General features: G+C 43.3%; 1 protein-coding gene across 1 annotated transcript in view; it reads right to left on the minus strand.

Moving 5' to 3' along the window:
* LOC142583145 (protein sax-3-like) overlaps window positions 1-15,038 on the minus strand; it is a 181,969-nt gene that overhangs the window by 11,820 nt on the left and 155,111 nt on the right. Inside the window, exons 11-20 of the mRNA XM_075693489.1 lie at window positions 13,187-13,412; window positions 8,748-8,863; window positions 7,403-7,574; window positions 5,251-5,415; window positions 4,643-4,670; window positions 4,153-4,317; window positions 3,754-3,916; window positions 2,742-2,832; window positions 2,555-2,629; window positions 1,563-1,759 (exon numbers count right to left, since the gene is read on the minus strand). Coding sequence (XP_075549604.1) covers window positions 1,563-1,759; window positions 2,555-2,629; window positions 2,742-2,832; window positions 3,754-3,916; window positions 4,153-4,317; window positions 4,643-4,670; window positions 5,251-5,415; window positions 7,403-7,574; window positions 8,748-8,863; window positions 13,187-13,412 — 1,398 coding nt within the window. The remainder of the gene's footprint in view (window positions 1-1,562; window positions 1,760-2,554; window positions 2,630-2,741; window positions 2,833-3,753; window positions 3,917-4,152; window positions 4,318-4,642; window positions 4,671-5,250; window positions 5,416-7,402; window positions 7,575-8,747; window positions 8,864-13,186; window positions 13,413-15,038) is intronic.

The raw sequence follows: 15,038 nt of genomic DNA on the forward strand, positions 1-15,038 counted from the left end.
CTTCTGAATAGACACCTGAACTGTTATGTGCCTTGGGAAAAATGCAGGGTAAGAGAATGGATAGGAAAGAGGAAAGTTAAAACAGTGCAGTGGACGAAATGCATCAAGGTGAGCCTGCTGTAGAAGGAATACAAGTCTGCGCTGGTTGTCTTTTGGCTCCTTGATAGAACATCATACATGTAAGAAAGCCATATCATCCTCATGATTTTCATATGTTCACCTCAGTTGTATTTATTATGTTTAACAAAAAGAAAACATTCAAGACAAAACAGAAGTTTAGGGTGAAAGTGAACCGTAACTGCACAGACATACATGCAATACAATTGTAATTGTCCTGCAACACTAAAGAAAACAGTTCAGGTGGTTTGTCAATGAGACAGGGACACAAAGGAAGGACGACGACATGAGCACTTTACTTTTGTCATAAAAGCGACATTTAACTTGGTGCGCAGATTTATTGGTAGACAAATGGGGGAGAAACATAGTCCGTATGGAACACAGACTTCCAACTTTATTCTTTTAACGCTTGCTACCTTTCCCCAAATGTGTTTGTGCAGAAAATTGAATTGCATAGGCTTAAGTGAACCACTCAGCAAAAAAAAGCCACTCGGCAAAAAAAAAAAAATTATTTTGGAAGAAGAAGCAATTGCAAAACTATTCTAATGGTAAAAATGTTTGCTATATTGTATGTCTGAGACAGTCATTGTTTTAATAGCAAGGGCACCCTGTTTTAAAAAAATGTGGCTAGCTAAGGAGACACTCAAACTGTGTAAATGATAGGGTCATTCATTATAAAATGTTACTCAGCTCTAAGAAAGGTTTTTTTTTATTCGACGAGCTCATTTTTTTTTTTAATGGGAGCAATCAGTTTCACTTTATCTGAAAGGTTTTAACTTGAAGATCTGTAATATTAACCAGTGGAATGAAAAATTCCTCATTCACTTATGGTTTTTGGAGGATTTCATGACATTCAATGCATTTTTATCTTACTAAATGTTGATTTGACATATTTTTATGCTGAAGTCTTTTTCTGCACAATCACCTTTCTAGGTCACAAAAAGCAAAAAGAAAAACTGAGGGCTACCTGGCAACTTAGCATTAGTATTCAGATAAATGATGGCAATATAGTTCTTGAAAGTTACTTCCAGCATTTATAACAAATTAAGAGATGTTTGAAAACATGTAATATAATACATATGCAGTGCATTTACAACTTGAACAAGCTTGTATTTGAAATTAGTTCTACAGATAAGTCACCTATTTTACGTGTTTTAATTGTGCTATACTTAATCAATCCTTGCTGCTTACTTGGACTTGTTTTGACAGGGCTGTTTGCTACTTGGTGCTGGTTTATCTGGTGAACCTGTCTGCATGTATTAATGCCCTTTGAGGAGAAAAAATAGTGAGCTAGAGTGATGGGTGATAGCGAATTGAGAAGGGAATAAAAGGTGAAAGAAAGAATATATGCTGCTAAAATAAAATAAAGAGAATGTATGCTGCTAAGGAAAATTAATTTTGAAAGTGCAGGACTATAATAAAGCACAAATTGAGGCAGCACTCACACTCTGCGTGAGCTGTGCATTGTGAGGTGATGTCTTTCTGAGGGATGCAGGAGTATTTAGTTGAGAACCAACTTCACTGGGCGGCTTCTCAGGGGGCGGAGGAATGATTTCAGACCAATTCATCAGAGGTCCTCTGGAGGTAGCTCGTGCCCGTGAAAGCTTTTGGCAACTTTTTTTCACAGGCATCCCGTACTCGTCTGTAAAATCGGAAGGCACGTACAGTCAGTCATGGTATTTCTAGCAACCAATACAATGCATTCTATTGTGTAGCAGGCTCAGCCTTGGCTACCCTGGCTTACTGATTTGCAAATGATTCTCACTGCCATTTAGTACTGTGGACATATTTTAATAAGTAACAGGAAAGCAATGATTGAAGCAAATATGACAGATGTTTGAAACCATTTATGGACGGAATAGTATATTTAATTGGGCATACTATATGCTATGTGCTTGAAAAGACACTTTGAAGGGGTAAAAACAGAAAGGAAGGAAATGTAAGCATCTGCCCAGACATCTAAAAAAAAGAAACAGCTGTGTGCTTTCATATACTAGCAGTCTTGTGCATGCTAGCAGTTTGCTAGGTGTAACTGAATGATTAAACTGATTTCAGTTGCAGCAAGGAGAGAATGTAGCAGACCTGCTGATATAGCGATGTTATTTATGGTGCTCTGCGCTGTACTTTACTGTGAAAGCTGGCACAAAGCAATGCATAAACTTCAGCGAAGTGTTGGCATTAGGGTTGGCTTTATTGCTATAATGTGCCTTGTTGCAGAGTCTTGTGAAAGCTGCACAAATACCTGATCTTATCTTTCTTTGGGCAAATATTCAACATTATATAACTTCTTGAAACGGGTCCTAAATAGAACCAATTTAGGAACCCAATAAGCCACACGCTGTGTTTTAATTGCCTTGGGACATTTGAGGTTAGATCTGAATCTGGTTCAACTTTGAACTAATGTCCTATCAAAATAAGACATATATGAGTAACTCACCTATTGTGTAACTCCCCGAGTCACTGGCTGGACTAGCAAGCTTGTCCGATTCCAATAGCTGGTCTGTAACGCCATCTGCAGTGAATCATGGCAACAAGCAATTTCTTACAAGTATTGGGTCTGCCACGATATGCAGTGGTGCCTATTAAGTGCTTCTTTGATTACTACAACTTTGACCAATATTTACCTTCATTTGTTCGCTTCAGTTCCAGATCAAAAACTTTGTCTGACATCCGGCTCCTTTCTTCTGCCGAGCTTCCACTGCGGCTATCTTTAGCCTGCGCAAGGAAACAAAATGTGTACTTTGTTCTAATGTATTTGCTGAGGGCCTGCTAGAGAGTCAAAGAAGGAGAGATGCACCCCAGTTTGTGCTTTTTGATCTTGTATTTAGTGATTTAAGTGCTTTTGAAGTTTGAAATTACAAGAAGCCATGCAAAATTTATTTTCCCCAGCAGGCACAATGGAAAAACAATTGTAAATTTACATGAGATTAAATGATCTGCCTTAAAGACAAAGCTTCTATAAGCCTATATCAGCTATAACGTTGTAAGCACAAACAAATGTGATCTACTTAGTTTCATTTGCTGTGGTGTGTTCCCTATTTATAGCTCACGAGGGAGACGTGATGTTGCGGGCATTCTCGCGAAGGTGAAAGATGGAACTGCCTGGACACATGAGGGAAGTGCCTCGAGCGGCCAGTTCCGCAGCAATTTTGCGTGTATTTGCGAGCTTCTTTCACGCTGAAAAACAACTTTTATGTAACATGTATTCAGCAACAGAAAGCAGTATCGGGTGTTTTTCATGTTGCTCTACAATGTTCTGCTTGACACTTTTAATCTAATTACAATAAATGAGAAGTTGATTAATCAATTAAGGCTAATTACCTAATTAGGTGGAATGAAAAAAATAATCTGATTACCTCCAAGCGATGGCAAACAGCATTACCTTGGTTCGGCCCAGCTACGTGGCTTTTGCACATTTTTAAAGTTTGGCTAAAGTTACGTAAAGCACCCTGTTTGGTTATAACAAATGTCAGATATAATGAAGGTATTAAGGAGACTGTATATGGATGTTATATCAGCCTAGTAGGTGATTTCAGAAGACTGCTGAGATAAGTTTTGCGCATAATAGAGTGATTTGTCATAACCCCACAGATGAGTGGGAAATGGCTGTATGAAAAAAGCAAATATTTCACTTACTGAACTGTTCAAACTCTTCTGGAATGAAGTATTTATCAGTGTGGTAGTAGCATAAGGCTCTGGGATAGAAGGAAGATCCTTTTTGTAGAAAGATGTCATGTTGTAAGTGTCCACTTCTGCATACTCTGAGGAATTGATGCCACAGTTTAAAGGTGCATAGACACTGTAAGCATAGAAATATAAAAGACCATTAGCATAGACGTTTTATTAAGTTGAATTTATATCATTACTAGTTTAACTAATACCTACAGTTTCTATATTTCCAACATTTAAATATGTAAATTGCACAAGCAGTTTAAAGAAAAGGAATGCTCCATTACCTGCTGCACTGGCAGCTAGCTAATGTATAATTGTTAATGAGCAACTTTAGAAATTATATAAGGGCCAGAGGAGGCTCACCTAGAATAGTTAAGATCATTCAAAGCGCTGCTCATCTTGTTAACAGCCTTTGTTTCACAGAAGGGCTCCTTAGATGAGTCAGAAGCTTTCCAGGCACTATGGTCAATCCACAAGGCTTCGTGAGGACTCAGGCCCCCAGTACTAGAGAAGGAATTGAAGCAATTTCTGGCATTGGAGGGGAGGAGAGGAATTCGAAGTGAATTATTTTCAGGCCAGGCAGAGTCATTTGTTTTGCTTCCGAGTGTGCAAAGATAAATTTAGTTAGGTGGAAGCCGTAGAGATTAATTTGGTCATGCAGAAGAAATAGTTTAACCAGATGAGGAAAACACACGAGAAACATCACACACAGCTGCTATGATGTCCTCGTCATATTAGAAAGTATGCAGCAATTAGCCATGTGCCACCTAACTCAGAAAGAACCCTTGTTTCATGTCAATCTCAAGTACGAAATGTGGAAAAGAACCAAAAGAAAGTCAGCAAAACTATTCACCTGATGTCTTCTTGCTTTTGTACTGGGGCTAGAAAATAAAAGAAAGCTATTAATATAATTGCTTGTTTATAGAAGCAAGGTGGCTGAACATAATCAGCCAAGGATGACTACAACTTTGTATTAAAAGCTACACTCCAACAAAAACTTGTGACAAGATGCCATACATTGTGTTATGGTTAAACATTCTGCATATTTTAGTCTAATGAGTGGCAAGAGTTAATAACCGCGAAGTTGATGCGCGCGCGCACGCACGCACGCACGCACGCACGCACGCACGCACGCACGCACGCACGCACGCACGCACGCACACACACACACACACACACACACACACACACACACACACACACACACACACACACACACACACACACACACACACACACACACACACACACACACACACACACACACACACACACACACACACACACACACACAACACACACACACACACACACACACACACACACACACACACACACACACGCACGCACGCACGCACGCACGCACACACACACACACGCACACACGCCACACACGCGCGCACACACACACACGAACAAAAATACACACAAAGAAGAGTTGCGAGCATCTCAAATACTTACCTGTTATAATTGTCTTTGCCTGTTCCAGCCGTCTTTTCCGTATTAGAAATATCACGAAGATTGTGACTGCTGCCAGCAGCAAGAATCCAAAAAGTGCAATGAACCATGACTGTGTCATGATATTTTGAAGGGGAGTAGAAAGTGACGTTGAGGACATTGGGCTTTCTGAAATGTACAAAAACATTGTATAGGATAGTGAATCATGGACTTTTTATATTAACCATAACCTGTAATGGGGTGGGGGCAGCATCAATGGTTACATAAATTCATGTATAATAAGCCAAAATACCAAAAGCTGCATTTGTATATCTGTACTACAGCAATAGATGTTAGTAACAGCAATGCTGCTGCAGATTTACTGTATCTTAGTCCTTACAAGAAACGCCTCACTTGAGAGCCTGCTTAGTTCCGAAATATTTTCTCCTTCACTAAGTTTGTGTCGAAAAGCCTTAAAGGCACTAAATATTGTTTGCACTATTCCAACAAATAAATTCTTGCGCATTACTGAAACTGCAAGGTGTCACATACACAAAACTTTCCATCAAATTTTAATAATTGAGCAAGTTAATTATTGAACAGCACCTCGAATGCAGTTCACCTATAACACTATTCACAAAAAGGAGGTGGGAATAACTGGTTATATTGTAGCATGGAGGCACTTTAATACTGCCTTCCAGGAAAGTCTGCACACACATTTGAGAGCAGTGTTTCTTTGTCATGACAAGCTGCAGTGCTAAAAGAGTGCGTATTTTAAGACAGCTAAATTTAATGTTTCTTCTTCAAGAGAGATTGCTTTTCGGCTAGTTGCTACATGATATTAGTATGGAAACAGCCCGCCCTCCCCCCCCCCCCCAAGTAAATAAACAAAATATATAAATAGATACAGCTGAAGGTCTCTTTTCCATGCAGCGAAATATGTACAAGCAATATAAACCTTCAGTTACAAGCCAGTGCTGTGTATGTCTCCCTTGTCTGATTTCTTGCGCCATTTCCATATTAAATTACAGTGCGTGTGTCCACTGACGTACACAGTGGAAACACCTCAATGCCTGAATAAAGCTATATTACTTGTAAGGCCTTAAGCAAGCTCGAGTCTGAAATACGCACTGCGTTGAGGGAGATAGAAATAACTTGAACATGATGCTGCTTAACATCTAGGCATTCCACACAGTCTGTCCGCAGTGATGCCAGCCCACATTCCTTCAAGACTCTTGTGAAATCATGCTTTTTTTGTAGGGAGTATTTTACAAATTTGTTTTATTTTATGCCTAGCTTTTCCAGAAAATGATTTTGTTCGCAACTGCAGGTTATAACTACTGCATGTGATTTACTGCAGTCTTTAAACTGGGCTTACGAGAATTTATATACATCTTACAAAGGCAGAACAAAAGTGCACTTTTTGAGACATGTGATCGAATAATTAAATCGTATGAAAGTGGCAGTATTAGAACATCAGATCCATTAAAAAATCTTGTGTACTATGTGAACTTGTGAGAACTTAGCGACAATATCTACAGAAAACTAGCGAGGAGCAGCAAGCACACTCATTTGCAAAAGTATGTATGAGGACCTGTTTGATACATGGCGTGCCCCACGGATTTGGTGGCAATAGTCAAGGTAAACTAAGTCAATTTTACCTAAATGCTTTCACGCTGGTTTCCTTTGGACCGCAGCAGATAATTATTTTTATTGTTAAGACCAGATAAGAGCTTCAAAAATTTGCAATAACCATTGACGATGATTGTCATTTGTTAAGTAGTGCTTGTTTCATTGCGTAATTCCGCAGATAGCAGAACCATTAACCAGTACACCTGTAGCGGTAGTATAGGAGGTTCTACATATAAACCGATTTGTCATATATGTGCTGCGTTCAGCTGTGCGAGCGCCGGCGTGGAAAGCGACTGCGATCGTCCTCTCCTGCTGGTGGAGCCCTTTCCCGCAGCCACCACATAGGGTGAGGATGGCGAGAGAAGAAAGCAGCTGTCCTTCCCGGAAATGGATGTAATAGTTGGCTTTCGGAAATGAAGGGTAGTTCGGTTGCATGAAATTGATCGTTGTTTGCATTGAAGCGTTTGTGCTGGTGAAAGTCTGACCACCACAATAACGGGCCAAATACTCAAAGGAAGCTTGTCGCTTTAAAACTTGAACTAACCCATCTTGAAGTGGACGGGGCTGCTGGCAGGTCCCTCACCAACAGTAGTCACGGCAACCACGCGTGCTTTGTATGCGGCTCCGGTCTTCAAGTTGTTCAATGTTAGGCTGTTGGTTGTGGAGTTTGTGCTTTGATTGAAAGAAAGATCAGAGGCACTACCACTCACGTACACCTGCAATGAGAAAGTTCATTTCTTTACATATGCAAGATGCTCTTGCTAAGCTTTGTTCAATGTTTTCATCCTTTACCCTGCATAAGGCCTTTCTAGAGTTTACTAGTTTCCTTTTTTTAAAAAAATAGATGTACTACTCAGAAAAGAAAATATTAACTCCCTCTCAACAACAGGCTTTCTCAACAAATGCATTCTCATGGCAGGAGAATTGAAAAAATTCCACTCATGTTCAGATTTCTACACATGTTATTTTATTTATGGCATATAAGAACAACTTATATAAAAGCATATATATAACATTTGGGTTGAGATGAAGGGCAGTCAATGGTGAGGTTACTGTACCTGCTGCAAGCATCAAGGAAACATTCTTGGATAATCAGAATTCATTAACCTATATAATTCATTTATAACATCTCTCATAACCAACACATTTCTTTTGCAATACCATTAAACATTGTGTGCCAAGCATCAGATAATGTACGTTTGTACTGTTCCACTGCAGCACATATGATTGTTAAAAATTATGGGGTTTTACGTGCCAAAACCACGATGTAATTATGAGGCACGCCGTAGTGGAGGGCTCCGGAAATTCCGGCCACCTGGGGTTCTCTAATGTGCACCTAAATCTAAGTACACGGGTGTTTTCACCCCCATAGAAAGGCAGCCCCCGTGGCCGGGATTCAATCCCGCGACCTCGTGCCCAGCAGCCCAACACCATAGCAACTGAACAACCACGGCGGGTACATATGATTGTTCTGGAGAACAGCAGTTGTTATTATGTTCTTTTTGTGGTTCTGGTTATTGTTACCATAATCATCCAGTAAAATATTTGGGTAGAGTTAAGATACTCGAATGAATTTGTCATTATAGCTTTGCTATTCACATTACCCGAGGCAGCGTAAACCAGCTGTTGTTGGTTAGCTATTGACTAATAACCGGTCCAACCAGTTCGTTATATTCACTGAAAATCCTTTTCTTTCTTTTTATTATTTTTATTACCAATAGGTAAAATGTAGCTGAATATAGTAACTGTCTATTTTGTACAAAGCGTGGAATATATCTTTTGCCATAACCTCGCCATCATGAAGCTAGTACAACAACTTGCTGGCGCAGATGACAGTGTTCAAATGAACATCAGCGTTTGAGTACAAAGCAGCTGATGCCATTACTTACATTGTATCCCCTGAGCCTTCCATTGCAATGCTGAGGAGGTGGAGGAGACCAGAATAAAGTTGCAGTTGTGCTGTTGAGAACATGGATCTCCACACTGTCGGGCGCGGCTGTTGGCACTGCAGAGGTAGTTCTGATATTAACACCTATGTTCATGGGTAATTTACGTTTTAATAACCTCTGTGAGTGCATCGCATCGTTTTTTTTGTCATTTTTCATACACATGAACTTAAAACTGTCACACTTCATATTGCGCTCCACCTTATTGCCAAGCGCAGCAGCGTCTGCTTTTATATGTGTTTGTTAAAACCAACATTAATGAATGAATGTGCAAGGCAGCTTTGCCACATTAAGTGTCATAATGCAGTGAAGCTAATTTCAGGAAACGGAAGGGGGAGGCGGAGAAATGCGGTAAGACTAGATGTTTCAGTTCTTAAAGTTTTCAGGGATACCTAGGCCTGTATTATGTAATTTTGTGCGAACACAGTCATAACGGAGACAGCAAATGTAAAAAAAAGAATAAAAAAAAGAAGGGAAGAAGAAAAAGAGCGAGCGAGAAAGTGAAAAAATTTGAGTTGTCAAAACTCAACTTGCTGGAAGAAAGTATCCTTTCGGAAATTTACTTCACCAGTCACTGCGTTTGATTCCGCAGGCGTTTCGCAGCGCCTCCATTTTTTTTCAATCTTGTGCCTGTACGCACCGCCATTACGACGCTTACATTTTCTATGGCAGCACAAAAATAAAACGTCTTCATTTGTTTCCCTATCTGTCTTTGCGCGATCACGATGGGCCTACACAACTAACACTACGTTACGGTGGCAGACACCGACATATCGAATTTCGCGCAAAAGGAATATTGTAAAACCTCGTCATAACGAAACAGGTTATAACGAAGTAATCGTAATTCCCCTTGAAGTTTTCATGCATTCAAACTCTCGTTTAGCAAAGCAAAGACTTACTTTAAATGAATATAACAAATGTGTTTTTCTTTTTTTTTACTTCAGGATGAGGATCTACTGACAATTCTTCTTTTATCAGTGTTAAAAACAGCCAGCTGCAGTGCAAGTTTGCCAGCCATTTACGCCAGCGGTGGCAACCTCATCTTGGAACGCCGCCGCCAACCTCTAGCCACGGCGTGACTAAGTCGACTTTGTGTCGGGAACAATGCGCGCATCCTCCACTCTCCGTCGCTTCAGCAAGGATGCGTTTGACGTACGAAGCAGGCCTTGTGCTGAAACCGCCACCGTTACGCTCTAGCCTCGTCGCCGTTGTGACTGAAGGAGTTCGACGAAGCAGGCTTTGTGCGCAACACGACAACGCGGGCCTGATCTGCTACGGGTGGGGGAGTTGCCGCGGGAAAGCCGACTAAGGCTCCTTCCCACGCGCCGACCAAGACGCAAGGCAATGTGCTACCCGGCTCCGAGTTCTACGAAATTCGTGTGGTGTCGGTTTCGGACCGTGAACATGTGTGTGTGCGTGTGTGTGAGCCCTCATCCTCCTCCAAGTCGAGAGCCCGCCTCCTCCAAAAGGGCGGGTCATCTACAATGACGTCGAACTATGACGTCGAGCGGAGTGCATATAAACAGCGATTGTCGGCTGCTAGTGTGTGCTCGTTGTCGTGCTCGAAATGTACTCGTGAGCTGTGTGCTCGTAAGCTGTTTGCTGTATGCTCGTCTTGCGGGCTCCATTTGGGAGTCACGCTAGACTGTCGATGTATTTCATGTTCAACTGTAAATAACATGTAAATAAATCCTGCTCTCCTAAGTCCCGACGAAGACTCAAACTCCTTCCTACAGCTACGACTGCCAAATCTCACATATGAATGGCAGCGGTGAGATCGGCCTACAGCTCGTAGATCGTCCGACAACTCTAACAAATGGTGGCAGCGGCGAGATCGTCCGACGACTTCTACATCAGGCCGAAATCTGGCGGCTCGTGACAGTGCTTGTCACACTCCCAATTCAGCGTTTTCTGTGGCCACGCCCCCACTCTACACATATTGCTGTGCCCCATTCCACTTCCGAACCTTGGAGCGCTTACAATCGCAGATGAGCCTCGCTACTACGCTCAAAGCCAACGTGTTCGCGCACATTAGCTGTGGCCTGGGAAATTTTGATGAGACTGTAGGTGCTGTACATGTTGCATCATCTAGCTGTGGTCGCAATAAACTGCAGCACATGCGCAGCCAAGAAACCGTGTATGCTGTAACTATTCGTTTAATTTTCCAGCCTTTTCGCCCTTCGTCATTTGCTCGGACAAGGCCGCGCCGCGCCGTTATCGCGACGTTTAGGACTGTGCGCGACGATTCATAAGTATGGAAGATGAAAAAGGATCGCTACAAATTTCTACCACTGCTCATGTTCTCGGCTATCGCTTGGTTTATAGGCGTTTATTTAAGCGCGCAGGTGGAGCGCCGCGCTAGCAGCTCCAATTCAGTACAACACTCGTCACTTGACGCCAGCGTACAGATATGCTTTTTACAGCGAAGTTGTCTATGGCTAGGATCCGGGATTTTATGGCGTCCACGCGGGAAAGCTCTCCTCTAAAAAGTGAGAGTGAGAAAAGCCAACAATAAAAGCAAGCGCATATCGCCTCTCGCGTCGCAGCTCTGTTTAACGGCCACCTGCGTCTAAAACGGCGCTCCGTCACAGCTGTCTCTCTGTGAATGTATGACGTAGTGCATGACGTAGTGCACGACGTAGCGTGCTCCTGATAAGGCGACCAAGGGGAATTTTCGGTACCATTTCGCTCCACCGTTGCTATGGGAAGGCCACGCGTGATCCGTACGCCTGAAGAGCAGCGTATCTACGATGGAGCGGCAGCGAGAGCAGCGGCGGGAGAGAGACCGTCGACGTCGTGCCAACCCGGCGGCCCGAGAAGAGCATGCGCGCGATGTGGTAAGTAAGCGACGACCAAGAGCCGACGTCGCATATCGCGAAGCCGAGAATGCCGCAAAGAGGCGTCGACGCCACGAGGGCGCGGTGCCAGGATTCGACGGCGCCTACGCACGGTTTCAAAGAGACTATCTCGTTGGCAACTTCGGATCAAGCTGCTGAGTATGTGATCGCCTATGGTTCGATAATGACCTCTCGGAAATCAACGGCATTAAGGCTAAACCCCATTAGCGCGATTTTGTGCGCGACAGCGACGAGCGACGGGTTCGCGCGACGGATCAGGCCGTCGCTTGAACAGATCGCTAGGTCTTGTCGCGCGATCGCTCGGTTTTGCAAATCTAGAATTCGTCGCTCGTCGCCCGGAAGTGCTATGAGCGACTAGCCAATAGCGCAAAGCCGGAACTGGATGTACGTAACTCCAGTACTTCCGATTGTCGCACGGAACGAGCAAACGATTGAATTTTTATAGGTGCAAGGATAAGAACCTACTGCAAGATTTTCAGAAATATTTTATGTTGCTTTTTACAGTAAAATACATCAACTTAAGTTAATAAAGCACGCGTCACGCTAGTTTCGGCGCCTATATTGCTGCCCTCATACCGGCAACACTGGGGAGACGTCGCTCGAAGTCATCGCTCGCATGGGGTGCAACTTGTAGGCGACGAGCGAACGCGACAGCCATCTCCATCGCGTCGCCTGTCGCTGTCGCGTGCAAGATCGCTTGCATGGGGTTTATACTTTAAGGTCTGAAGAGCGACAGCGGAAGGTGGTAGATGTGCTGACGCGGTGCTTTCCCGGCGAGAACGTTGGGGAGTTTCGAGCCGGCGTTTCGAGTCTGAGGAGGCGCTAATAAAGGGTAACGTGCCCCGGTTCAGCACAGCGCGTGTGCAGAGGCTCTACTAAATGGTGCGTTTCCACGTTTCTCGACGACGAACGGTTATCTGTATCCGTACGTGCCGGCGAATCTTCCGAAGCTCAACGCCGATCGGATCAACTTCGCTGGTCGTCTATACCTTCACAGAGTGGAATGGCTCGTGAATTTTTTATTTTTATTTGCTGTTTATAAGCGACCGCTTTAAGGGCAGCGGCGAGCGTTGTGACACCCGAGACTTGCAGCGCTACTCCAGCACGCTGACGTATACGAAACACTGTACGACCTGTGACGTCACTATAGTTGAGCGCGCATGGCGATGGCAAAGACAGATTGGCGTTGACAGCTGCACTCGAGGAAACAGTCGTACCGCTGACGAAGGTGCAGCAGAAAAAAATTTTTCGATTTCGATCGCCGCAAATTCGATCGCCGATTGCATCGACTTATCCAGTGATTACTGGCATCCCCGCCTTCCCTTGCTGCCAACGTCGGGCTATTGCCAATGGCGGGCGCTTTTTTGACGCGAAGTAATGGATATAACGATGTAAGTGCGGCTCCCCCTCCAACTTCGTTACAGAGAGGTTTTACATGTGCCGATATTTCAACATGGATTGATTGCTCATCAGGATGAAAAGTGTATTTATTTGAACGGATCATTTCAGAACATGTGATCTTACCATCTTCGAGCGTTTGAACACTTCTCGAATTGCTGGGCGGGCCTTCAACACTTCTGTAGAAGGGCACAAGAAAAAACTCGTACTTTGTGAACTTCCTAAGGCCGTTCAGCACATAGGAGAGGGCTCCACCGTTCAGCACGGTCACTATGTTGTACTTCTGCCAGACGCCGCTCGTGTCCCGGAAGCGAACGTAAAAGCCCTCCATATAGTCCTTGCTGCCTTGAACCTGCGTGACATGACACAGTAGTGGAGTCGACGTGGTTAATAATAATAATAATAATAATAATAATAATAATAATAATAATGTAGAAAGGGCAGCACTAAAAATTGCCTAGGTTGATTGACTGATTGATATATTTTGATGAAATTGGAAATGTTAGCGCAAATATCGAGCCATAGGCTTCTTGACGAACTATTTCACGGCGATCCCGTGGGTGGAGCTGTCAATGACACAAAAGTGTTTTTCTGAGACCAACGAGACGGTGCCAGATGCGCTTCAGAAGCAACATGTAATTACAGTCAAGCGCCTCTACAAAGAACGCCTCTACAACGAATTGACCTGTATAACGAAGTAATAATTCAGTTCCGGTCCTTTTGTGAGCTGTACGGTGCGCGTCCTTTACAACGAAAAGACCTGTATAACCAATGATTTCGAAGGCCTCAAGCAGAGGAGGAGGAGGAGGAGGAGGGATGAGAGATATTGCTTGGTGCAGGCGGACCTAGCTTTGAAAAAGTTGCGTGAAAGCCATCTGTCAGCTGCGATATGGTCTGAAACACTTCGCAGTCCAGCTAACAACACGAGGTATCAAAAACAAATTGACACGGAGCCCTATACGTCGCGCGTTTTCCAACCCACAATGACACAGCTCACCGTTCACTTGGTTACAAAGGCATTCGACTGTGTATCGGCTAATAGTAACCTCTTTGTTGCCACAAAATACAATGTGATCTACAAGCTTTGGCTCACGATGCCCACGTTTTTTACTGTGGTAGCTACCAAAAGCACTTTCTAGTGGCTCTATCATTGTTGCGACGTATATCGCTGACATCACTGTCTTACCGTGATATCTAACAGATCATATAATCATTATCATCATTACCAACATCGTCGTCATAATGTTTTTTTGATGCGAGGAGTCGCCCGAGAAGGAAACTACTTGTCCCCACCCAGGACTCAATCCCGGATACTTGACGCGCGAGCTGTCGCGTTCGGGGTGATGGCGTAGTTGTGCGTGGTCGTCGCCGTGCCGTCGTCGTGCCTTCGCCAGCTGCCGCTATTTTTGGACGTCAGCATTCCTGTGAGTGGCCTTCTATTTATTTTTTCTTCCGCTTCCCTGATGCATGTAAGCTCCTGATTAGTACTGAGGTGAAAGTGCTTACGCGGCTCAACTGACCTTGCTGTACTAGCCCATTTTGCGTAACTTCTGTAACCCAGCAGAAACTCATGACTGACAATTGGAAGTGGGCTGACCAGTCTAATTCATCTGTTATTCTCGACGGAGAAGTGTCGGAATGTTTGAGTTCCCAAAGAGGTTCCCCAAAACTGCATTTCAAGAAAACTGAATAATGACCACCTGTAGACTTTATCTGTTACCTATAAATTAAATCAACAAGTCACTGTTCTGCAAACAGGTTAAGTTCGCAGAATATTCCTTTATGCACGCAACGTTCACATAAGTTGCTTTCGGGGTTATTTTCGTTAAAGATCCGCCCTTTTCAACGAGAAAGAGTCGCTTCTATCAGGCACATGGTCTCATGCGCTATCTACAAGATAAAAGCAATGGCATGCACTGAAAAACACCGAAAAATTACATAATTCACCTGTATAAGTTTGCTGTGTTAAAAGGAAAAC

Source organism: Dermacentor variabilis, chromosome 5, assembly GCF_050947875.1.
Source record: "Dermacentor variabilis isolate Ectoservices chromosome 5, ASM5094787v1, whole genome shotgun sequence".
In the NCBI taxonomy this organism is placed as follows: domain Eukaryota; kingdom Metazoa; phylum Arthropoda; class Arachnida; order Ixodida; family Ixodidae; genus Dermacentor; species Dermacentor variabilis.